Source organism: Haliaeetus albicilla, chromosome 11, assembly GCF_947461875.1.
Source record: "Haliaeetus albicilla chromosome 11, bHalAlb1.1, whole genome shotgun sequence".
Lineage (NCBI taxonomy): Eukaryota > Metazoa > Chordata > Aves > Accipitriformes > Accipitridae > Haliaeetus > Haliaeetus albicilla.
In genome coordinates, this window is record NC_091493.1 from 31,584,382 (window position 1) to 31,599,206 (window position 14,825).

Here is a 14,825-nt window from a genome sequence, read left to right on the forward strand (position 1 = left end):
TGGTGCTGAGTGCTGGACTCAGAGTACGTAAGGGTCTAGTCACCTCGCCTGCCGCTTGTCTAGAAAATTAGTACCAAAGAACTCTGCAGTCCGGTCAAAATCCATGTTGGTTTGGCTCTGTAGAGGGAGCTGACAAACCGGTTAGCAAGTATTTACATCTACATTTACTTGCAGCCTAAGAATTTGTATAGTACGATGATGGAAGATGTTACAGACCATCTGCTCAAGTCTTAGGAGGACTATATGAGGCAAAGGCAAAACAATGTCTTCTGCAGAGCACTTGAAAAACTGCTGCCCTAATTCTTTTCTTAAGTCCATGTATTAATTTAGCTGTGTAATCAAATATCTTCTCGTAGCACAGAAATTAAACAAGCAAGCCAGGTGATTCTTCTCCCTATTTGCTTTGTAAAAGAGGTTAGTGGAACCTCTGTCAGTTCTTTGTTAGGAACAGTTTTCAAAGCTTGTGTTGAAAAGGAACCAGAAGTTCCTGGTCCCTAGCTGACATTCCTGTATATCAGCCATTTTTAACAGATTACTTCCTGAAGGGGTTAGAGTACTTTAATACCTGGCTTGAAGAGTTGTAAAGGGCAGGTGACTCCTGACCTCTCTGTTCTGGCTGGCCCTCATGTGAAGAAGTTACAAGGTCTCAAACTGAAAGAGCCTTTGAATTCCCAAACGTACTGCAGAAATTAAGCAAATTTGCCAGAGATGCAGTCTGTTAATTATGCAAGTGGCCTCCTTGAGATTAAATAAAAATCAGGCTTATGGTCCTGAGGCAATTATCTGGTTTTAGTTACGTTGTTGTAAGGCTGGAAAAAATTCACTGACTTTCACAGAGTTACTGTCAATCTAGATCAATATAGATGGAGCAGAGTCTGAACCTCTTGTATCTTTATGTGGTACATGAACTTCAAGATACGAAGTGTTTCCCTATTTTATTCTCAGGGAGCTTTAGGAGCAATGCTTGTCTATCTTGTCAGCCTGTCATGTAAGACTGATGGCTGCTGTAGCAGTTGACTCAGAGCAACAACTTCCGATATCCCCAAAAATGACCTCAGAGATGTCAGAGCTGATTTCTCAGCAGCATCCAAGCTACAGGATTATGTGCACGTTGTTTAACAGTCCTTTACAATGGACGGTACACACAGCTTTTTCCATCACCAGAAGGCTCTCACAAACAAGACTGTGCTTGTTGCAGCCTGGACAGCAGGGTGGGAGTTTACAACCCTGAGCAAGCAAGGGGGAATGAGTACAGAAGCCCTGTGCCAGAAAGCCAGCTTTTGGGGAGGAAAAAATAGGACAACAACAAATCAAAAATCCAATATTTATGTTGGGGGAATTTCTTAGTGATACGTTCCAAGGAGTATATCATAGTGAGTGGATGTGCCAAGCTGAAGCCCATGTTAACCATTTAGCTGGGAGCCAGACCAACCTACTGAGAAAGATGTCCACCATGTGGGAGAACCTCTTGGCTTCCCCACAGGTATGTCCAACCCTTCAAAAGTGCTGTGAGAGTCCTTCTTCCAAGACACGTTTATTCCCTCTTGACCACAAGGGATTGCTGGTCTGGTGTCTTTTCACCAACTTCTCTTAACTACCGCGTCTTCAAAAGCTGGCGTCTCCTGTGCTGTTCATGTTCATAGTTGACATTGCTGGCCCAAAAGTCGTTGCTTTTAGCATCTGGGGAGCTGTGAAAATGAGATTGCTCTGTCCCCTACACTGGCCTACACAGTCTTCTCAGTGTTAGAAGAGTTTTCTTAGAAAATAGCTTTTCTCTTTTGAGCTATGCTTATTACTTTATAACTCTTCTCTTGGAAAATGATCATTGCGTTTCCACAGAAGGCAGGCTCCCAGTTGTCCTCTCCCACACTGCTGGAGGGAAATGAAGAAAGGGCCTTTCTCCCTCCAGTTAGAAACCGTAACAAATGGCACCGTTTTGCGGGACAGTATTTGGGAAAGGGACACAGTTTAGCAAGATAGTACTGGTTATTTTCCTTGTGATAGAGCAAAATGTGGGAAGGGTCTTAGTTATATCTGGATTTTTTTCTTGTCCTGGCTTTGCTTCCTAGGTTGCCAGCGCACTTATAAACCTGCAGGTTAGCATTTCCTCATTACTGTGGCTTCCTCGTCTGCTTTAACGGTCGGGTTTGGGCGCTGAGGAACTCCAGGGGCTCAGTCTGACCTCACACATGCACTCTCCCCGCTTCAGTGTCCCTCTTCTTCCCCTCCCTGCCCTGCCAAAACGTGACCACAAATGATGTTTGAAACTTCCAGATGCAGGAGCGTACAAGTGTCGAATGTTTTTGTCTTCATGACAATCTTAACTCAAAAGAAGCATCTTGCAAGTTGTTCTGCCCCCTCCCCAGCTGCTTACAGCTCTGGTGGGTGTTAGCATTGGGGGGGCTGCAGCGAGGCTGTCCGAAAAGTCCCGGGGCGGGCGGGCAGAGCCGTCCCCAGGGTGCAGCATCCCCTCGGAGCCCCCCGAGCCTCCCCGCACTGAGGGTGAGCCGGTGCCACGCTCTGGTGTCCTCCCCAGGGAGCTTCCCGTGCCATCGCTCGGTGCTGTCTTGCAAGGACACGTGTTTTGGGTTATTTTTAATCCTTCTCATTTGTGTATGTTTCCTGCAGGGAAAGAAGAAGAAGAGGAAAAGGGATAAGCAGCCAGGAGAGACCAATGGTAAGTAAAAATAAGTCTAAATCTCTTGCTTAGTGGAAATGTGGCAATCCTGGTGTGACGCTCCTAGGTACGGGGGAGGTGGGTATGAGTCTCCTGGCCTGACGGGGAGCCGGTCCCTATACTAGACAGCCTTTTTTTTTTAATGCACTCTAATTATTTATGCATTATTGCCCTTCTAAAACTAGTAACCTAGCCATTGCATGTAAGAGCCTCTTGTGACATTAGCTGAATTTGTACGTAGTAATTGCAGAGCCTTTAACTGCAGAGCCGTAGTTGTAATGCCTATGCCATCGTTTATAAAGTTGTCTGCTTATTTTGCGCATATGTGTGTGCGTGTACGTATGTATGTATGTGTTTGGTATTAATTTGGGCTGTACCTGTATGTTCCGATGCATGCCTTACAGTGGTAAATCGCACCCATTTTAAATTAAGGAGGTTTGCCATTCTATATAGGAAATTAGAAATACTGCATAGGCAATCTCATAGTCAATTTTGAAGAAGCCCTGACTTAGTTTTTTTGAAGCCTTTGTATAATTTGTTCTTTTTTTTCAGAACACAGCGAATGTTTCCTAAATCCTTGCCTTTCACTTCCTCCGATTACAGGTGCTAACGTCATTTTGAGTCATTTAAAATAGTTTATAAACTGCTTTTTAATTTTTTTTCCTGCCATTATAGATTTTAACATTAAACACTTATGACATTAAGAGAAAAATACCATCCACACGTTTTGATAGTATTTATTATCTATATATCTTTATTATATGTTTGATAGTATTTTTTAATTTTGTTTTTCGTTTTTGTAACAATTGCTATTAAAACAGTAATACAGTAAAAATAACGCAAGAGTTGTACTAACTGTGCAAATTGAATATGCAGTATTTCTTTAAAGAGACTGGTAAAGAATGGAAGCAAGTCAGTAATGAACCTCCTTAATCTAATGGCATTTTTCATGGCTCCCACTAAGTCTTCTCACATTAGCATGCATATGCATTTTTTTATTATTATTTTCTTTTTGGATTTTTTTATTTAATTTTTTTTCCTTTCTGCTCAAGCCTATTCATTGCAATTCACTAGCTGTACTAACTCAGCACCTTGCCATGCTTTACGTTTTATTTTCTGGCTGATACTAACATACTCATTCCGCAATCTGCTTATTCTTATCCATTCTTTTAAATACAAATTAATAAAAACAAATAAATTGAATGTTATTCCAAAAGCTGCATTATCCCAGGAGATATAATTTCCTTTTTTTTTTCTTTTTTTTCTTTTTTTTCTCTTTATTTTGTATCTGAGTTGAAGAAAAAAGCATGTTCAGGATCTAACTTCCATACTCAGCTTCTTTTCTTCCTTTTTCCCCCCTCTCAAAAAAAAGAGAATAAAAAAACCCAGCCCAAATAAATCCTGCCTGAAACATCCTGCTAGACCAGCCACAATGACTTTCCTCTACCTGCTCTTTTAGAAGGGAAAGAAACAGTCCTTTATAAAGGGATACTGCAGCTTTAATTGCAACAGCTAATCTCAAGAGTTGAATAAAAATGTGATTATCACTTTTTTTTAACTTTTAAATCAAAAGTCAATATTTTGCAATTAATAACGAGGACATTGATTTTTATTCCCTTTTTTATTTTTATTTTTTCCTTATTTTTATCTTTCTCTTTTTTCTCCCCTTTTCTCTCTTCCTCTCTCTCTCTCCCCCCCTCTCCCCTTTTCTTTTTTTCCTCTCTCCCTTTTCTGCTCGCTTTTCTTGAACTCATTCAGACCTGAGCGCTCCTAAGAAATGCCGAGCGCGCTTTGGCCTTGATCAACAGAATAACTGGTGCGGCCCCTGCAGGTGTGTATAGTTTTCCCAGACTCGCTATGGCTGATTTGCAGCTGGTTTATTTGGTACTTTCCCCTTTTTTTTCCTGCCTTGTTGCTTTGTAGCTCTGTGTTGTGATCTAGAAGACACAAGGGAGTGGGACACTGCCATGAGTTATTGTCTCTCTGAAAGGGTTTTGCTTTTTTTTTGTTGTTGTTGTTGTTGTTGTTGGTTGTTTTTTTGCCTTCCTCTTTGCTGCTGCTAGCCAAAAACCCACTGTAAAACAGCATCAGCCTTAAGCCCATCTGATCCGTGGCTCAACCACGCTCCTGCCCTCCAAGCCTCCACCCAAGGAAAGTCATTCCCAAAGCCCTTGGTAACACGGCACTGAGTGCGGTGCCAACACCGGACAGACGCACGGCCGTGTCGGAGATTTTTTTTGGTTTTCTTTTGGCTCATTGTGAAAGTCCTGTTTTCTTTCCTGCCCTTGGTACGAGGGGAGATTACCAAATAAAACTGAGGTGATTGAAAGCTAAACGTAGCTGTAGCTAAGATGACGCAGACCAAATGAGCTCTATCCACCATTGTGTTGTATTTTTTGTGTTTACCTTATGCTAACAGATGCAAATACTCCAAAGAAGTGTCGGGCATTGTTCGGGCTTGACCGACAGAGTTTATGGTGCAAACCATGCAGGTATAATACTACCCATTAGGCCTTTGGGGAAATAAAAGCAATCTGTCCTCTTAGTGCATTTGTGTGATTTTATTTTTTTAATCTTTTTTCCCCACTCCCCACCTTTCTCTCTCCCACAGCATCAATTGCTAATAATCTTTGATCTTTGGAATTTCTTGCTAATTTAATGCCATTTTCTCTCTTTCCTTACCAATAACCTCTCCCTGGTGGTAGAACTGGGAACAAGAAAACTCGAAGTCCTTAAAGCTGGCAGGTTTTTTGGCTTTTTTAATTTTTTTCCAGATTGTCAGCAAAATGATTGTTTAGCTGGACGTCTATATTTTGTCTTTCATTTGGGTCTATGTCCACTGCCTCCAAAGGCTTTTTAAAAAGGTTCTGGGATCTGCAGCACTAGTGTTTTTCTCATGATTAGAGATGTAAAAGCCAGTGTTTACAGCTTATATTGTACCATTTTTTTGGTGTTCTCTGCAAAATTAAACAGCTACCTGTAGGCTTCTACGCCTTGGTAAGTTTTATGTAGATACCAGTTTTTTAAATTACCTGATGTCTTTTTTTTTTTTCTGATTCCAAAAATACATTTTTTTCCTAAATTTTATCCCAGCAAGTGAGCTGTAAACGCCTGAGCTCTAGACAAAACTAATTACAACTTTAGTAGGACAGTTTCCAGCATTAAAAGGAGATGAAAGACATCAGAGAGCCCAAATTTCGACAGCCCATGTTCTACTGGAGTTTAATTCCATGTATAACTCAGTACGTACTTCTTTCTTGGTGGAGGGATACCGAGTAGTTCTTTTCTCATTCCTTTTTCCTTATATAATCGCATTTGGTTAAATTTGTTGTTTCTTTGTTCTGATACAAGCAGTCTTTGAATTTGGAATATTATGATGGTAGGTATTTCAACCCAAACCACACTCTGTGTGTAGTGATTCCTCTCCCACATTTTCCCCTCTTACTCATGCCAGTCCCATGTGCTCCATCTCATTTAGAATGTAGATCAGACGTCCATCGTATTTTGTGTATGCACGCAGTCTTGTTTGTGCTTAGTGTCGAGGAGAACACAGATCGAGGGTGGTGGTGTATGTCAAAATACCAGAGAAGGCACCAGAAACGTCTTCAACAGATTGCATATTGTCCCATTTGAGGCATGCTAGTACCGGGTGTGGGGTGTTAGGTACCAGCACCAGTTCGTATGTTAAACAAGCTTTGAAAGCAGCAGTTCCTTAGAGCTTAAAGAAGAAAGGTTCAGTCCAGAAGAGCTGGGTAGCTACTTCACTGTGTCAGGAGGCCGGAGTCTCATGCTAGCCAAAGACTTGAATGCTGTGTTTAGTTGGGCTTTATTCTGTGCTTAGTTCACTACACACTATCAGCAGATATTTGTGTAGTCTAGAGATAGAGTATTTGAAGCATGTCAGGCTCTGTATGCCAAGTACAAGAACCGGGGGCACATCATGTTTGTGTTGCTTTATCTTTCCCTAGCTGCTTAAGTAAACAGCATACTTTTAAAACTACATTTTATCAGCATTTGGTCTGTACAGTGCTTAGGTTACATGTGAAGCATAAACCCTCTCTTAACTTACGCCAGATTTTGGTCAGAAATCTTTGCAGCACATCAGAGACAACTTCAGTGGTGTAGCTGATAGCTTTAGACTTACGGATGTAGAGTCAGCTGCTTTTCTTTTGGGGCTTTTTTTGTGTTGGTTTTTTTTGTTGTTTTTTTTTTAAATGCATGGAGGCATTTTATCACTAGGTATTAGAGCATTTCTCTCCTAGTTCTGGTCCTAACCATTACAACATTGCATTTGCTAGCATGGTAGCATTTTGTAGCGCATCTTAGGTAGGTGCTAAAGATGTGCAGTTTGCTACTACGATAGAAACTGAGACATCTTTGCTCGCAGCAACTGAATAAACCCATGTCATCCTCTGTGGCTTTCACTCATGGCAATCGCAGCATTACAGGTTTCCCGATGCTGTCCTGGGGCTAGCTTCAAGGGCAGCACGAGCAGGGTCAGGTCTGTTGGTGTTTGCTGGACTGATGTAGCAGTTGATGCTTTCAGAGCAACGCACAAGTGGATAATCCTCACTAGTGCTTCTGAGAGGGGATAGGTAGGGGTTTTGTTCCCAATTTTAGGAGAGAAAAACTGAGGCACAAAGAGTTCCTTGGATGTTTACTTATTCCCCTTCACCAAAGTTGCCTGGTGGTGTTCCCTTCTGGTAAAATCTGGCTTGCAGGCTTTGGGTTTTTACCATCTATGCCTTCTGTCCCACCTAACCCTGAGACATACATGACCACAGATAACACATGGTGGGAATGGCACAGGCTGGAGAAACGTCCCCGCCTTTAACCATCATGGGTTAAGTAAATGGCTTTTCAGACTAAAAGTGGCCACACTATTCAAGAGTTTAATATACAACAGAAGCAGAGGAAGCAATCTGCTCTCCCTTAATCCTAGTCAAAGGCAAATTACTTCAGGTAGCAGACCAGTGGGTTTAGTTTTAAAAAAGTTGTTAACTCTTCTGAGTCAGACAGTCAGGTAGACCTGGTTTAAGTCTGCTTTGCCATGGGGTCTCTTCCTTTCAGGCCACAGAACTTAAATAGTATTAAAAAAAATATTCTGAATTTTTGGCATACTAGATTCAAACTGCCTCCAGTGAAATAATTAACTGCCTTGTAGATTCAGAGCAATCCAGTCGAATGGCTTCTGGACCACCATCAATGAGGCAGGCAGAGCTTGGGTCTGCAATTCTGCTTGCGAATTATTTTAATGTGGGTACGGGGGGGAGCCCCGCAGTCTCCAGACTGAGAACCCACCTTTCCACACAGGTATTATCGGTGAGCTTTGTGAAGCATCACTGTTCTGCTTTGCCACAGGAGCTGTACAGAAGGTCCAAACATGAACTGTGGCCCTGGTAGGGTTGCATAGCTGAAGCTAAGGAAGTGGTGAGGCAGAGGAGAGGGGAGGGGAGGAAGAGCAGCAGACCTGTCCTTAGCCGAGAGCCAGAGGCTTCCCGTGTTGTTCGTTGGTGGTAGAAGAATTAACAGGTTCTGTTTTGAACCCACCAAATTAATTTTTTTTCTGTCTTTTAACGTTGCTCTAATAAAGCATGGTTTACAGCCTTCACTTGCTGTCTTCTATCTTTCTTTCTTTCTTTCTTTCTTTTTAACATTTAAGTTGCATGGTCGTCTTTAGTTTTTAGCATGTATCGATCTGCAGGCTAACGTGGTTAAAACTCTTCATAGCCCTAACCCCTTACCTTGCCATGTGGAATGTGGAGCAGAACCTGAGAGCAGAGCCTGAGTCTCTGGAGGAAGGGATGTCACGGCACTGGTCCCTCACCAGAGCTGGTGGAAAGACGGGGTGCCGGGGTTGCTCTTCCCTTCCTGGCTATGGGAGATGATACCTTTTAACTCCAGGATCAAGCCGATTAGATCTCCCTCGCAGTCGAGAAACATCTAGCCCCATTGCCTAGGCAGCGGACCTTGGTTTAACCCAAGTCAGGCGCAGTCGCCACACACAGGGGAGAGCACTGACGACCAGCGGTGGAGCTGGTACGCCTGCGCGAGTGGGGAATGTCACCCAGCGACGTCGGGCCGCTGTGCCACGCTTGGGCGCTTCCTCTGATGGCGTTGCTGAGCTAGAGCAAGGTGTCCACGGGAGGGGGAGAGCAACCGACTCCTTCACGTCGGTGGCTTCGTGCAGCTTAGCCGAGCGTCCAAAGTTTTTGTGGCAGAGCTGCTCTAGACAGACTTTGTCATATACCTCGGGCTGTGTGACGGTGGTTCAGCACTTCCCACGGAAAGCGTGCTTGTGACTAGGAGGGCTGGAGAGCCGTCATTGTTAGGGTCAAGGTGGCCACTGAACGTCGTTCTGCCAGATGCTGTGGTTGTTTGCCTCATTATTTCTGTCCTGCTGCTAGAATTGTCTTGCATATACTTGGCAAGAGAGATGGTGTGAAACTGTCATCTGTTTTCATTGCTCCTTTACATTGTTAAGTGGACAGAGGGAGGAGAAAAGATCTCTGTCGGGTCACTTATTTATTTGAAGATGAGCGGCTCTTGCGAGACTCTCATACTCCCTGGTGTGAAATAAGCTCCATGTTGCTCCCCACCTTTGTACCTGTCACCGTGCTCTTCACCTACTGAAATTGGATCCCACTCTGGAGTTACATGGATGGCCTCTCAGAGGAAAATTCTCCAAAACGGAGACGAGCAGCTTCCCAAATCTACCACTCTCCCTTAAAACAAGGAGTAAAACTGAGTCGGTTTAAAGCCACAACCTGCAGGCCATACAACCAGTTATTCTTGTTATTTTGGATCATACTCTGTTTATCCTGTTCTTTTCCTGTTTTTTCTTCTGTTGCTTTGTTTGTTCGTTTTGTTTTTATTTCCCCTCTCTCTCGTTCTCTCTATTATATATCCCTCCTGTCTGACTCTGACATTTCTGGATTTGGTGTGGTTCTTAACAGAGGAGAAGGCAATGAGCAGTAGCTTGCAGCCGTCCTTGCCTCCCAAGGGCAGCGCATCATAAGAGGCGACAGGTGATGCAGGTGTAGAGATAGCCCTGTTGAGTTGGACAGCGTTATGGGACATCTTGAGATACCGTCAACTATCCAGAGCTTTTCTTTTCTAAGGATTAAATTTTTTTGTTTGTTTTATTTTATTTTTCCCGGAGGAAAGCCGAGTTTGTAGGTTAGCACAGTGGGCTCCAAAAGCACCTTGCCTGATTTTCTGATTATTAAAATGACTAAGGAAAGGAGGCGGCCTGAAGAGGAGGGGGAACGAAGAGACAGTTGGTGAATCCCGTCCAAGTCCGTTAGCCGAGGGGAGGTTCCCAAGCGGGCTCGGTGCCGAGGACACCCCGCCAGACCCCCAGGACGGCGCGTGGGGCCGGGGTGCCGCCCGCGCAGAGCCCAGAGTAGCTAACGGGCGGCTCTTTGCTGTAGATGACTGTCTCCGCCGGCGTCTCTGCCCTTTATTCACAGATGCCTCTCTCCCTGTTTCTAGGAGAAAAAAAAAGTGCGTTCGCTACATACAAGGTGAAGGCAGCTGCGTCAGCCCACCCTCTTCAGATGGAAGCTTACTAGACTCTCCTCCGTCCTCCCCCGCCATGCTCGCCTCCCCCTCCAGAGACTCGAAACCACAGACTGAACAAACGCAACCCCTCTCGCTCTCATTGAAGCCCGACCCGCTGGCGCACCTGGTCATGATGCCGCCGCCATCCTCGCTCGTCCTCGCCGAGAGCGCTGCGAGCAAGCCCGGCGCCCTGCCTGCCGCCAGCTGCCCCAACGGGGCCCTGGACCACCCGCCGGCCGCCCTCCCGCCGGCCGCCGCCGCCGCCGCATCCCTAGCACAGCCCTCGACGTCCTCCTTGCATTCCCACAGCTCGCTGGCGGGGACACAGCCCCAGCCGCTCTCCCTCGTAACCAAGTCCTTAGAATAGCTTTAGCCTCGTTAGCCCTTTCCGTTTCCTTCGGGGGGATTGGATTCTGTTGGGATTTGGGGTTTGGGTTTGGGGTTGGTTTTTTTTTTTCCTTTTCTGGTTTGTTTTTTTTTTTTTTTTTTTTTTTTTTCCTTCTCCTCCTCGTCGTCGTCCGCTGTTCGTCGTCGTTTCTCGGTTTCGTTTTTAATTCGTGCCATGTGGCTACATTAGTTGATGTTTTATCGAGTTCATTGGTCAATATTTGACCCATTCTTATTTCAATTTCTCCTTTTTAAATATGTAGATGAGAAAAGCCTCATGATTCTGCCAAAATTTTTATCAACAGCTGTTTAAAGTCTTTGTAGCGTTTAAAAAATATATATATATACATAATTGTTATGTAGTTCCAATAGCTTAGTTTTAAAGACTGATTTTAAAAATTAAAAAAAAAAAAAAGAAGCAATTTTGAAGCAGCCCTTGCCGGAGGCATTGGTTCTTTATTATTTGTATTAAATACGAGCTTGCGAACCAATCATTTTACATCTGGTTTTTAAACCTTTAAGGGCACAACGAATGCCGTGCCGCTACTACTTCTTTTTTTTTTCTTCCTCGTGTGAAACAACCTTTATTGTGATGTTACTTGTTATTGTTTAAATGTACAGAAACAAAGGGTTAAAAAAATGTGTTAATATACCTTGTTCCATGGTGTTGTTCTTTTTGGGGGAGGGAACGCTACTCAACAATTAAAAGTATCACAACGCTATTGGACCAGTAGTATTTATTGCTTTAGAAATTGCTTGTTGTATCTGTATGTTGTCCCTTTTTAAATGTTTTTTTCTTCTTTTTTTCTTGAAACATTGTATAAAGGTTTTTTTTTTCCCTTAGTGTAAGCATCTTATATATAACAACTCATTTGTACAAGGTTTTTAAGTTTATATATAAATGTGTATATATATATTTTTTCCGGGATTTTTGTTTTTGATTTCTTTTCGTGATTTTTTTTTTTTTTTTTTTTTTTTTTTTTGCTATATGAAACACAGTTGCCACCAAATGGACATTCGCAGATGCATTTTTTTCAAGGATCAATAGTGTAAAAAAAAAAAATTGCTTTAAAAGCCATTACACACAAAAAGACTTGAAAATTTAGCAAGGGAATTTTTAGCAACGCTGTTTGAAAAATAGCAAGGTCCAAGTGTCTCCCATTCAGAACTGCAGCTGAATCCCCTGCGACATTAGGACTGTAGGCTGTGTGCAAAATTTTTATGTGCCAAAATTCTCAGTGACTTTTAACTTTCTCCCGACAACTTTATTATTTTTTTTTAATGCTGTAATTTTTTTGTTCATCATGTTTTGCTGTGATGTTACATAGGTAGATATGTATGTAGTTTTAATGTCACCTATAACAGACGTGTTTGGTAGCAGATTGTCCGGAAAGCATTTAAAATGAAGAGGTATAAACCCTTAAGGGCCAAATTCTGTATATTAGATTATTCATAAAAGGAAAATCAGACTGCCACTTTTATGTACACTTACTACATACAGGTAGGTAGCAAACTTAAAACAAAAAAAAAAAACCTAGGCATGTTGATGTTGCAAAAAACGCTGTATAAAGCTGAAAAATTGTTCATCTGTTCATTCAGTGCCATTGTAGTTGACATGAAGCGATTGTAAAACTGTCTCAGATTTTTCTCTGGTTTATTAAGATGCTAACTATAACATTTTTTGTGAATACTTTGAATGTTTCCTAACAGTTGTGATGTTACTGTTCCGTTTTATGCTCTTATTCCGATTTTCATTTTTAATGGTTTGGAAGCCATTTTTTGTAATGAATAAATGTTCATGCTGTACAGTATCTGTAGCATGCAGTTCTGGATTAATAAAAGCAACTTAGTATGTGCAGAGAATGACTTGTCAACTCATTTATGCGTTGACTGCATTTTACTCTGGCCAGGAAGATTTGCAGCCCGAGTGGAAAACTTCCTTCAGAAAACTTGTGAATATCGTGACAAATTGCAGCCAGCTCTAGTTGTGAGAAATCCTCTGTTTCCTTTGGGTTCCAATGCTACCGCCTGCTAAATTCGTTTTGCGCTAGCCCTCTCCGCGCTCAGCAAGCTTCTGCAGGAGTAGCAGTGGTTGAAAGTCCTTTTTATTTAAAGCAAATGGCACGTGATTTGGCAAAGACAAATAGCACGTGAGCTAAAGTAATGTCATCCCTCTGTGTGAAGTGATCCTGACTGGGGGATGGAAGACCAGGGCTGATGATACCTTTAATTTTAAAACATTTTTTTTTCAACCTGGTGATCCCACAACACAGGGCTGATGCACTATAAAGGTCACACAGGAGAGCTTAGGTAGCCCTAATTAGTCAGAGTTCTTGTGCTGGCCTTAGGGTTTATCTCCTGGATGGATTTGAGTCTGGTTTTGCTTTTTTTTTGCTTTTTTTTTTTTTAATGCAGTGGGCCTTTGCAGCACAGCTTGCTCTCAGCACTGAGCATCAAGCATCCACCCGATGCAGCAATGCCTGCAGATGCTGCAGGATGAGAGTGAACTTACATGCAAGAATTTTTATTAAATGGTTGATTTGTTTGGGTTTTTTGAAACTAAGTAGGGATTTAAGCTTTGTAATTTCTAGGAATCTCTCACAAGTGGATGCCACCGTAGCCCCAGTCTTGGAAAATCTGAGCCGTAGTAATTTCTGCAGTGGCACTCGAGACAATTGAATGCAAAGGTCTCGGAGCAGGCTTGTTCCCTGCTGTCGTGCCAGTGTATTGCTCAGGTGATGCACTTCTCTTTAGTCGGTCTTGACGGACTCTGCGGGAAGGGTAAGTATTCTTCCTCCTATGGGAGAACCAGTGAAGGGATTTTCTGCAGAGACCTGGAAACCAGGCCATTTTGGGAAGCCCAGCCTCGGTGCTGAGACTGTGCTTTCCCTCACCGTGGGGTCCGATAAAACCAAAACTGGCTGCAAAGCGGTTGTCTGTTGGCTGCAGAAGGAACTTGCTTTGTAGAGGTGCTGGGAGGTACTAGGTGAAGTACTAAATAATGTTTAAACAGAACATACAGTGCTTTAAATTGCTACCACTTTTTTTTTAATGACTAGTTTACAAGTCAGAAGCCTTTCTTTGTTTCAAATGTGTTAATAAAGGGTAGTACATGCAAGTATGGCTTCATATTTCCTCTCGAAGGATTGAGTCACGGTGAATTTTTTACCAGGCTCCATTTATGTCCCTTGATCCAAGGCCTGATGCTGTTTCTGTTGTGGTCTAACACGGCACTCCCCTTGACTTCAGTGGGACATGTCCCCTCGTCACTCGCGACAGGAGTGTGGGCAGCACGGGTGGGACGGGACTCTGCGACGGCGAGAAGGATGTTTCTGCAAAGCCTTTGCAGAAGATGCCAAATCTTGCCGTTGGTAGCCAGCAAATTGAGTGCGATGCTCAAATTACTCTCCTGCTATATCAGGTTCCTAGGGAGGTTTGGTGTTTTTTTGTGGGTTTTTTTTTCTTTCTCCTAAACGTTTTGACTCTTGCTAGAGCATGGCCATCCATCAGCCAGACACATGTGCTGCATCTCTGCTGGGGATAACTGCTCTCCTCTAATGTAAAAATATAGTGCTCCAGGGAGATCTTTGAATGCCATGATTCAAAGGGGACACCATCAAGGTATGATTCCTATATTCAGCAAAACAGTGTGTTCTTTGCTCGCTGCTTTATTAGCAAGCCTTTGGAAAGCGGAGTCCAAAACCACTGTTCCTGGACAAATTGGTTTTCCTTCTGTGTGTGCGGTGAGAGAGGCATGTGTTCGAACGATACGTTGAGCAGAGCTTGTGAGTGGTGGATAACTCGTGGTGGATAACTCGTGCTGGGAACTCTTGTTTGCTGTGGAAAACAACTGTATATTCCTGAGAAAGCAACCACCTGGGTTTCCTCTAGGTTGTGCATTGGCCGTGTCCCTTGAAGGCATAAGCCCATAAGCTTACGCCTTCAGATTTGCCTCCAAATTTCCCTTGCTTAGAGGACCTGAGCTGGGTCAAGGCTCCTGGGAGAAAATTACCATTATTTATACTCCCTTTGTGCCCAGGAGTCACAACCAAGGACCCCATCAGACCAGGTACACTGGAAACCTGGTGGGAGGACAGCCCTTCCCATACACTGCAGGTGTAAAACAGGGTGAGCAACTGGCTGCAGGGGTATGGTCTGATCACCCCCTTCACCCCCAGAGCCACGCAGCCCCCGGCAC

At 43.3% G+C, this 14,825-nt stretch overlaps 1 protein-coding gene across 25 annotated transcripts in view; it reads left to right on the forward strand.

Moving 5' to 3' along the window:
* Positions 1-12,490, forward strand: part of TCF7L2 (transcription factor 7 like 2) — a 181,515-nt gene extending 169,025 nt beyond the window's left edge. For 9 of the 25 annotated variants that reach the window (XM_069796992.1, XM_069796994.1, XM_069796993.1 and 6 more), the window contains 4 exons: positions 2,629-2,677; positions 3,230-3,280; positions 4,436-4,508; positions 10,172-12,490. In XM_069796992.1, coding sequence (XP_069653093.1) covers positions 2,629-2,677; positions 3,230-3,280; positions 4,436-4,508; positions 10,172-10,607 — 609 coding nt within the window. In that variant the 3' untranslated portion in view covers positions 10,608-12,490. Of the gene's footprint in view, positions 1-2,628; positions 2,682-3,229; positions 3,281-4,435; positions 4,513-5,096; positions 5,171-10,171 lie in introns of those variants that run through there. The other 16 variants (XM_069797015.1, XM_069797017.1, XM_069797018.1 and 13 more) reach the window with 9 other exon arrangements.
* The last annotated feature ends 2,335 nt before the right edge of the window (positions 12,491-14,825 follow it).